The 11363-nt window shown below is 37.2% G+C and overlaps 1 protein-coding gene across 4 annotated transcripts in view; it reads right to left on the bottom strand.

Annotated features, from left to right (window-relative positions):
* Positions 1–5120: 5120 nt before the first annotated feature.
* NLGN4X (neuroligin 4 X-linked) overlaps positions 5121–11363 on the bottom strand; it is a 191860-nt gene continuing 185617 nt past the window's right edge. For all 4 annotated transcript variants that reach the window (XM_065405435.1, XM_065405427.1, XM_065405444.1 and 1 more), the window contains one exon: positions 5121–5970. In XM_065405435.1, the coding sequence (XP_065261507.1) occupies positions 5121–5970 (850 nt within the window). The remainder of the gene's footprint in view (positions 5971–11363) is intronic.

Raw genomic sequence — 11363 nt, 5'->3', positions numbered from 1 at the left:
AAAATCTGGGCTAAAATGACCTGATGTCGATGAACTTTGTGGAGTTTCAAACTAGACAGGTTATGCATATGCCTTTGTATGTTTTAATGTTCTCTCTCTCTATTCTTAATTAATCTTTGACCAGATCCCTAAAGTAAACATCACTTTGACTTATATGGATTTGCATTAGTTTACCACAGCTTATGATCAGGCCCCTATTTTTAAAAGATAACTTGAGTCATGAATCACTTGAGAGGACATGAGGCACCTGAAATACAATTCCCACTGTAGCAGCCCTGGCAGGTGGATTTCAACATCAAACTGAACCAAAACAAACTGTTTCAACTCAGTTCAACAAACCAAAATAAAATGTTTAGACACTTCCAATTGAATTTTTTGGAACTTTCCATTCTGCACAAAATGTTGATATGGACTTTTCAGCCTGATTTGTGATGAAAACAGGTGTTGAAATATCAGAATTTCCAGTGGGACAGAAATTCCAATTTTTGACCAGCTCTACTTATGGCCTTTGGAGAGATTCACATTTAAGAGGCTTAATGAGTCAAATAGGCCCAGTAAAAACATGAGAAACTATTCTTCATAAATTAAACAATACATTTGCAAAACTACAGAACTGAAATAAGCATATAGCTGCCATAGTACTATTTCATGTGTTGTGTCTACGATATTAAATACCATGGATCATCATAGTCTAGCAAAGTGTAAATAGGAACATACCAATCTCATTTGTTATATTTCTTAACACTCAAAAAAGAACTGATATTTGATTAGCTTCAGAAGGTCACTCATCCCATCTTTTTAGCAGAGAAATATTTAGCTAGAAATAAGATTATTTACTGAATGATTACAATAAATTTAGGGTGAACAATTCACAATGAATAATATTTTAGCAATTTCAGCCTCTCTTTCTCTTTCTGAATTGTCTCTGAACAAGCTGTGAATTTCCTGATGTTATTTCTCATACAGATATATTTGCTGAATAATTATTGATTGGTAGCTTATTTGCAAAGACTTTATACATTCAAAATTTAAGCTGTTTGATTGGATATAGTATGTTTCTGCTCACCAAGCATAGCTTTTAGTATCTGAGTCCTGATGTAAATCCTGAGGGGTTACTAATTCAAAATTTGCTTTTCAACATATGCTCAAAATTCACAGAACATTTGTCAGTAAAAATTTTCAACAGAATCATTACAGAAAGCAAAAGGGGCAGAAATACAGCTGAATTGACTGTGTTTAGAAATGTGAACAAATATTGAAAGACAATATTTTACTGTAGTCACCCAGATCTAATTGCCAGAACATAAGAATGGCCATACTGGGTCAGACCAAAGGTCCATCTAGCCTAGTATCCTGTCTTCTGATAGTGGCCAATGCCAGGTGCCCCAGAGGGAATGAACAGAACAGGTAATCATCGAGTGATCCATCCTCTGATGCCCATTCCCACTTTCTGGCAAACAGCCTAGGGACACCATCCCTGCCCACATATTCATCACTCCAATGACAGGAAACCTGGGTAACAAACAAATTTTAACATGGCAAAAGGGAAAACTATATTTGTTCACCTATCTTTTGACAGGAATAATAAAATTCCCATATCTGAAGATGTCATTAGTGTTCACCCCATAATATATATGGATGATGGCATGGCATTTGTTTTGACATATATACACTATGCTTTAAAAATCTAAAGATCTAATTCTAAACAGATATGAATAATTTATCTACACTGCAATGAGAAGTGTGACTATAGCATGTAGAGACATATCCAAACTAGTTTTGATCTAACTAGCTCAAATAACAAGAGCAGTGAAGTTGTGGCAGTATGGGCTAGATGCTTGAGTACATACCTAGGGTACCGGGTAGGCCTGTATAGAACGTGCTGCCATGGCTTCATTGCTATTGTTATTTGAACTAGCTAGATCAAAGCTAGCTCAGGTATGTCTACACATGCTGCAAGCTGATTGCAATGTAGGCACAGAGGCAGTAATAATGAATACAGATAGTTTTATCTTAATTCCTAATCTGGGAGACAATGTTTTCACGTTAAACTTTAAATTTACATGGGAGGCAGTTCAGCTATGCATTCCCTTCGAATACTTTGATCTGTGAGAATGTTAAACACACACAAAACAGAGTTGAATGGGATCCATAGAGCATAGGGATAAACACATGGAGCTTTCTCTTCCAGAATATGTTCATCATCTGAGCGTCAAAGCAGGTGTTCACTCACCTGAGCAACAGGATTATAGATATTTAATAGCCATGCCAACTCAATATCTTGAAAATGCAACCTCTACTAATTGAATACTGTTATACTGTATAGCAAGGCATCATTTACACTGTATCATTAAAAGGAGATTTAAAAAAAATACTTTTCTACCAAAAAAAGGGATGAACACATAATTCTTCGCACAAAACATTAGAAAATACTGTGATATTTTATTATTAAAAATGCTGCTGAAAAGTTTATACATATGTGTCCAGCCATATATATCTTCTATCATTACTTAAGGCAAAAACAAAAATTTGCAAAACAATAACAAAATAAACCATTAAACCCTGCGTGCCTCTTAAGGTCAAGACTATAAGCCTGGGAAAGTTCTTGTTTTCTTTTCTTTGCCAAGTATATTTTGTTATCATTATTATAGAATTCTATGAAGATTCTATAAATCTTTTCCATTTATAAATCATACATCAATTCAGATGTATTAAATTATTAAATTGACTTCATCATAATTATTTTTAAAAGCTAAAATCATTCACTTACAGGAACTTTTTTACCCAAATGTCACAAGCCTGACACATTACTGTACATATTGCTAGCAGAAGACAATTGGAAGTACTAAACAAATACTGTAATTCACATTACAAATATACCCAACTGGTTATGATGCCAAGCATCACTGCCTTTTTTTAGAGTCATGAACTACTGCATCTCAGCTGAGGCAATACATAGGTTGTGGAAATGGCCTGGTAAAGAGTCAGCTTTAATAAACATTATGGGATGAATCAGTGAAGAAGAAATTTTTCCATTTGCTACTAGATGCAGGTTGGGACTGTTGCTTCAACACTTTCTAATCTGTATAACATATCTGTCTTCTTACGTATAAAACATGATTGGTCATATGATGCATTTTTACTGTATTAAATCTCTTTTCATTTCTCTCAGAACCCACTTCTCTGCCATGCACACACAGCAAGGAGTTGTGCAGAGCCCACAGATTTTGATATCATTGTCTACAATATCATTTCATGGGCTGGCTATTCCAAAGTGTTTTATCACAAAGGTAGAAGGCATCTTGTGTTAGGTTCTGTATGGGACAGACAATATGACGGTGCCGTGCCCAGTTTGGTACTGAAATAAAAATACAAAATACATCTGGGATAGTCATGTTCAAGTGCAGAGCAACTTTGTTCAAATATCTTTGGTTACTATCTCTTGATGATGCAGTCACTTTCTAAAGACAAAATATAAACAACCTTCATCAGTTAATAACTCATGTCTAGCTTTTCGCACTTGAATCAGCTGTTTAAATGAAACTGATGAGCCCCTTGTGCAACAGCTCTGTTTTGCCCTTAGTTCCCCAGTTAAGGGAGGGCCGGGGAGATAATAATTTCACCTTTTACTGACAATGAAGCTGTCCAGAATTTTCATATAAATTCACACAGAGCACATTTAGCTACCTCTCTTTTTAGCTCTCAACAATATTAATTGGTTTTGTCACTGCTATATAATTAACCAGCAAAAATAGAGTTTTCAGACAGGTGCACTCTTGATCACCATAACGGGATACTGGGTGAAAAAGCTCTATTCATACCAATCAGTCATGACCTTTCCACTTTTAAAAAACCAAACAAACCACCCCACCCCCTTTCCTCTGTCAAATTTCATTTTCCCTCGGTTTGGCAAAGCTGAGTGGGTGCTTCCTCAGCAAAAGCTCTTCTGCAGCTGCTGGTGAATATAGAGCTAGTTTTCCTCATAAAAGACTGACCAAGAGGCAGGTTTTCTTTGTGTTTGTCAGGGCACTAGATTGTGAAGCAAGTCTTCCTAATGTATTAAAATAACCAAGAACTACAAAACTGGACTCATTGTATTGTTGTTTCTTTGCTCAATTCAACAAGCTTAAAACAATAATCGTGATTTCCATTTTCTGATCCATCTCTGTGTTGCAATTTAATGAAGGCTAACACAAAAAGAAAAGAAAAAAAAATCTAAAAAACAACTGTCTCCTAAGAATGCTTTAACATGCACTTCTGTAACCTGTAAGGGAAAATACGCAGGTCACACAGACAACTGTATTCTGTGTATGACACCATGTCCTCCTATAAATGAAACATGTTAGAAAAACCTCATGTCTTTGTTCACCACTAGTAATTAAGAAGAAAATCCTCCTTTTGGTCTGGAGGAAACAGAGGTGATATGACTAATGTATATACACATAGGTCACAACTGAAAGCACAATTTCTAAAAGTTCTTTTTCAAACTGAAAACGTCAATAAAAGCTTATTTTTTTAAACTCACAGCTATGTACACTTTTTACAAAGTTTCTTTAAATATAGTTCAGGCTGGCAAGTCATCTCTTTGCACAGAACTATACGTATTTTACTGCATAGTCCTCTTATTTTTAATAATAAAATCCTATTTCCCCCTTCTGGTTACAGCTTCTTATGCTGGATAAAAGCCCACGGTGATGTCTTTGTTTTAACAAGGGCCAGTCATGGTATGGCACATAAAGAACTGGTGTTTTTGTTTTTATTTCATATATTAAAAAAACTGTACAGTCACTGGCTCTGTGTTCCAGAAGATTCTGCTTCTGTTTGTTACTCTCAAAACATCCTTTCAAGTGATTTCTTCTGGCATCAACTTTCAATCAAAGCGGCTGAGATCTTAAAGCAGTATCATAACAGCAATGTACATGTTTCACATTTCACAGGGTTTGAAGCTGATTTTTAATATCAGAGAGTTTCTATGGGAAGGATCAGTAAGAAAATAAGGACTCCCCTTCGTGTTTACTTTTTGTTGTTGTTTTTTAACAAGTTGTTCAATGGTGAATGCTCTTTTCTCTACTTCTTTTTCTTCCAAGTGGCTTGTGGGGTAAGAGGGGGAAATGGCAGAGCTATACCCTAGTGGTGGAATGTCCATGGGGTAAATTAGTACTGTTTTGTCCTCCACTGAAGGTGTTGAAAGTATGCAAAGGTTGCATTCCTGTTAATGTATTTGGAATCATGGTTATGGTGTTGGGTGTCATTAGTGGAATGTCATCTGGGGACCTTCTCAAAGTAAGGGTGTAGTCAGGTGGACAGGTTAGTCTCAGAGTGTCGTGTGCCTGCAGCGATTCACACTCGTGGTCATGCTCTAGTTGTTTCATCTGCAATGACATAATCTCTTCATTTTGTATGTGCGCTATATCATTGGTTGTGTTCCTCTGGGGGCTAGGGCGCCTGTGTGTCTCGTGACGTCGCTTGTCTTTCTTGTAATACAATGCAGCAAAAGCTAAAATGTTGAGGAATAACAAGGATGCCCCCACTGCGATGGTGACACTCAGCTCTGTGGAGTAATCTCGCTTGTTTTCTATCAGGACAGTTGTATCCTCTGGGGCTGTTTTGTGGGTGTCCTTTGAATGTTTAGGATTGTTGGCTGGTGTCATTGCCGGGCGTTTTGTCGCTGGCCACAACTTTCCAGGAGAACGTCTGGTGACATAAGGAAATGAGGTCATATCAGGAGGCGGCACCTTAGTTGTTGTGGAAACATACTGAAATATTTCATTTAAGTTGTGCAAGTGTGGTACAAGTTCCAACCAGAAGGCGACTTTTGTTGCTCGATAGTGATCCCGAACTCGGGGTTTCAGGCCAATGTGCAGATAGAGCTGGTCTTTAGGGTTATACTTAGACCAGGCCACTTCTTCAAAACGGTTGGGTTTTGTATGGATAAACTTTGTGTCCTGTGGAACAGGCTGGTTTGGATCTCTACAACAGTAAAAACAAAACAATATTACACTCAATCAAGAAATGAACTCTGTTTTATCCGACAATAATTAACAGAAACTGAAGACCGTTAGCTAAATGTAACCCTGCAGTGGTGCCATTAAAAAAACAAAAACATTTACTATACAGGAAATATGAGATATTACAGTAGTTCCCTATATATAGAATAGAAAATAGGACTTGATCTTACTCCCTCTGAAATCAGCTGATGTTTTGGCATTGGCTTCAAGGATTAGGCATTAAAGATGAATTTTTGAGAGGTACTGAGCACCTGCAGCAGTGGGAGTTGTAGGTGCTCAGGATGTCTCAAGATTTGACTTTCGCTTCAGGGTATCAGGTAACACTGTGTGGTTGTTAAAAATTGACTGTTAATGGCAACCAGACTCCGGCTGCAATGGAACTATGACAAGATGTATCAGCTAAGGATCTGCCTAATGCTTTTAAGTTGGTATATAATAATAATGTATAGGGTACATTATAATAATAATTAATGTTGGTATATAATAACTTCAAACCATTGTGACATAGGGCTAACACATAACTGAGAAAAAATTCTATCTATTTATATATATGCCTTGCTTTATGCTACTATTAGCTCTTCTTTTCACCAAACACGTGAGGGAAAAGCTTTGTGTTGACATGTGGCAAATCTTTCTATCATTTGCATTAACGAATTACTATTTGTGAGTACAGTGTGTTAAACACTACTAAATATAGCATCACAGGCTTTGACCCTGTCCAAACGTCTTAGGATGGGGGTGGGGAGGGAAATTAATACTAGTCCAACTGCTTTTACAGGAGCTCGGAGCTAATCCCTAAGGGGACAATATCTGATCAGCCCAACATTTAAATTTGTATTTCTACCATCTTTCCAGTTTTATACTTTTAAGAACATCATCTGATATTAAAAAAAAACTTTAAAAATATATTAACCATTCAGTATAAATCTGTTCATATTTGACTTTTTAAAAATGAAATGTCCGCCTTTAAATTAGCAAGGGGAAATTAAAATTAAAAGAACCAAAAACAATAATCATTTGAATCTGCACAAGCCCTTTAGCAATAACATGCATGTTCCTTCCTTTGAAACATGAACGCTATATCTAAGTATAACAGCTAGTTAGATATTCAATTTTGGGGGAGGGTTCAGCCTTCAGAGGGCAAAGAATATTGTCCGTGTTTATAATATATCATACTAAAGTATATAATGTACCTTCTATGCATTATACTGACATTTCTTTTCACCATTCCCATATGCATTAGTTTATCATTTTCAAAAATCAATCTAATCTTTTTCTTTTTCTTCTAATGTGCTCTTATCTATGTTCCAGGAATTCCCTCATCCAATATTACAGTTTTAAAAGCTTTTTTGTTTTCTTGTTTTAAATGCCCATGAGATGATTAAATGTTCCCAAGGTTCTTTTGTTGTTCAAAAACTGTTATTCCTTAGTGCTAGATCTACACTGGCATTTAGCTTTAATAATCTAAAGATGCTTCTATTCACCTGCTTACCAGGGGAATTTATCCTTGAATTCAAACAAGTAAAATACAATTTTAAAAATTATTCTTAATCTAATTTTGTTTTGTTTTGTTTTGCATATTATTCTGTACCACATGCCTGCCATCTGCTGAAGATATATGTTGGGTATTCCAGAAGTTTTTAGATTTTATTCTTTTAAGTAATATCTACGAGCCACAATTTGATCCCATATTATTACTCCTTGTCTGAAGCTAAGGTAGAGCTTTCCCTTTCCAAGCAATACTGCCAGAGATTTCAATGTGCTGCCACTCTGAGGAATTCTAACATGCATTTGAAAAGGAAATAAAGTATTCCTTTTGTTCTCAAAGAATAGAGAGGAGGATTTGGCAAATCCAGACAAGTAGGCACTGGCTTGATGCAATATATCTACTACAGTACTTTTGGACACAAGACAAGAATTCTAAAACCTGGATAAACTTACATAGATTATAAAAGCACAAGTCATTTCCCCCCATTAGAAACTCAAAAGCCTGGAACAGCTATAGCAGGAAATTAGTGTCATATTTTCTATCCTCTTTCTTAAGCACACACTGTTCCAATTCATAGCCCTAAAAATCCTGGGCCATGTTCTGCAGTGTAGGTGCAGAAGGTGTATAAATTAAGCCAACAGATGCAAGTTAGTTGTGCTCAAAGAACTAAACCCAAGGGACATGAGAGCACTCAGTACATTTCATGAAACACAGGATCAGGATCATGGGCTGGATACATTTACTATTATTCTTCCACTCCATCCCACCCTCTATGTATGTAAATGAAGACAACTTCTTTTTATGTGACAATACTGTAAAGTGAAATCCTGACCACTTTTTGAAAATTTCCAAAAGTTAATGGAAATTTTGTCATTGAATTCAAATGAGCCAAGATTTTACCCATAAAATGCCGAAATGCCAGCAAGATGGACTACTTTACTTCATAGTGTCATTTCTGAGGTAATGTTATCATTGTGTAAATGACTGCAGAATGCTGACCAGGTTACAGCAAAGATTAAAAAATAAAAAAAAACCACTCAGCTAAACTGGCATGTTTTTAGATTTCACTAACCATCCCTTCCCTCACCCCTTCACACGCCACAAAGAGCTGGATTGTGTGTTTAGTAAAGGGAATACTCCTATACCATCCTCCAACTCCGAATGCAAAGGGTTGGGGAGTGTGTAGGGGAGTAGTGCCCCACTCTGTAGGAACTCCTTACATGCCAGTGTGAAGGAGTATGGGTTGGGGATGGAAGATCTGTTGATATGAGGATATTCTTGCCCATATCGTAAAATAGTCGGAAATAACCTTTGTGAAGCTATTCCATAGGCTTGGATGGGGGACATAATATCACACATGTGAATAGCTCATGGATCTGCATAGTTGGTTTCACCTGGCAATTAGCCATTCACTTGACTTTGGACCTTTCACTTGGCACTGTCCCTCCACTTCCTGTTTTGCAATTTTAGCCTTTCAATTTACCTTTTGGCCTATAGACATTCTGGAAGCTCATCCATGTCTTTATGAAACAAAGAAAACTACTGAAATGCTTCCTGAATAATGCAGATAATAATATAATAAAAGAAGAACAATGCTTTTCTGTGTTTCTATACATTCTCCAGCCAAGCTCTCAGAACACTTCAATGAATTATGGTTTACAACATCCCTCTGAGTTAATTGTTAGTATTAGTATCCCCGGTGTTTCAGCTGGCGAAAGAGAGGCACAGGCAGGCCAAGTGACTTGCTCAAAGTTACATACAAAGTCTGTTACAAAGCTAGGAATTCCTGGTTCCCAATCTTGTGCTTTAGCCTAGACACCATTCTTCTTTTCATATAATTGCTAGAATATAATTATTGATCAGTGTTTGCTCTCTACTAATGATGCTTATTTTAAGTGTTTTCACTCTAAATTCGCTCTACACCCAAAATGTTCTCAAAGTGAATGTCTGCCACCAAAGTACCTTCAGATCAGTATCTGAGAATAGTCTCTCTTGTATCATCTAGCCATTTTCCTTGAGGGACTGACTCAAACTGTGGACCTTTCCTAGGGTGACCAGATAGCAAGTGTGAAAAATCGGGACAGGAGGTGGGGGGTAATAGGAGCCCCAAATATCGGGACTGTCCCTATAAAATCAGGACATCTGGTCACCCTAACCTTTCCAGAGAGGGAAATCACAGAGAATTCATCCACCACTCTCTTCCACTTTCCTTCTTTGTGAGCTGTGACTCCTGTCATTATGCCCCAGTTATATACGGTAGCTCAGTGATGCCCAACCTACAGTTCTTGATGCACAGCTCTTCAAAGTGCCTACATGCAGCTTGCTTCTCAAGTGTCATGAAATAAATGTCTTTGCAATGATGTGATGGCTGATTCCGGAGCAAAATAATAACACATGCACACAAGTTGAAGCTCTGGCAGCCAGTTAAGATAACGGAAGGCTTCACAATGAAACACTACTGAATTTCTCTGGGTATTAACACCAGTAGAATGAGAACTCTGCAGGGAGCCGCATCTCTCACTGAGCTCTACATAATGCTGCTCAAATTGTAACCTTTATCTAACAGTTTTCATGAATATATTAACTGCTACTTATCATAATAAACTTATGACAGGCACTTTTGTATTCTAAATATGTTTCATTCTTTTGTGGCACTTTGTGACTTTGCTGGATGACAAAATGCATTTCTGCAACTGAAGTTCAGTGCCACTGTTGCAGCTGCACATGCGCTGCAAACATACTGCACTCTCTTTGTTAATAGAAAGGCAAAAGGCACCCTTGAGAGTGTACTTCCTCTCAACAATGAGTTTTGCTGCAAGTGGGTGTGTGTAAAAGAGTTTACTCTTGACACTTCTGATTTTTCCCATGCAATCTCTTAATAATATTGGCTTCTGACAACTATTGTATCTATTTATGAAACCAAAGCAATAGTGTACTTTATTTCTTTATTTCAATAACACAGACCTGGAATCAACCAATATCTTCAAACAGAGAAATAAAATATTAGAGGGTAAGCAATATACACATCTTTTGTAAGAAATAGTGAAGATTTGAATTCAAAATAAACTATAAATGCTAGAAGGAACTGAAATCTGAGGATCTTATAATGGAAAGTGTCAGGCCACCTTAATAATAGGCATCACTACCAGTTCTGCCTATATACTGAGAGATCTATTCATTCAAATTATCATTTGTTTCAAATCTGGTAGAGTTTAGGAAAAGTATTTTACTACTATTTTTCTGCAGAGACCTATTACACAAGGTGTTCAATAGGAAAATCAATGTCTTTTCCCTTAGGCCTGTGTAGCAGGGCTCACCCCTGCCAGGGCACTTTCCTGTGACCAACCAACTATGATACAGTCAAGTACCACTTCAATTTCCCCTACATTCCCTGGGGCTGACTGAGCTTTCCAACTTCTCCACTACAGAGAATGGTCACCTCCTTTCATAGAATCATAGGGTCAGAATCATCTAGTCTAATCCCCTGCCAAGATGCCAACTCAGAGGGGGCTATCCAGCCTCCTTTTGAAAGCCTCCAGCAAAGGAGCTACCAAGGCAGTCTTTTCCATTGTCTTACTCTTCGTACAGTTAGAAAGTTTTTCATGAGATTTAATCTAAATCCGCTATGCTGTAGTTTGAATTCATAACCAGTTATCCTGCCCTCTGTAGCAAAAGAGAACAACTTTTCTCCATCTTTTTTGTAGCAGCCTTTCAAGTATCTGAAGACCACTATCATGTCCCCTCTTAATCTCCTCTTTTCTAAACCCAGTTCCTTCAGCCTTTGCTCGTATAGCTTTCATTCCATCCCTTTGATCATCTTTGTTGCTCACCTCTGGATCCTTTCCAGTTTCTCTACATCTTTTCTA

Source organism: Emys orbicularis, chromosome 1 (genome assembly GCF_028017835.1).
Source record: "Emys orbicularis isolate rEmyOrb1 chromosome 1, rEmyOrb1.hap1, whole genome shotgun sequence".
NCBI lineage: Eukaryota > Metazoa > Chordata > Testudines > Emydidae > Emys > Emys orbicularis.
Note: the sequence above shows the minus strand (reverse complement) of the source record. Positions and strands in the feature narration are given on the sequence as shown.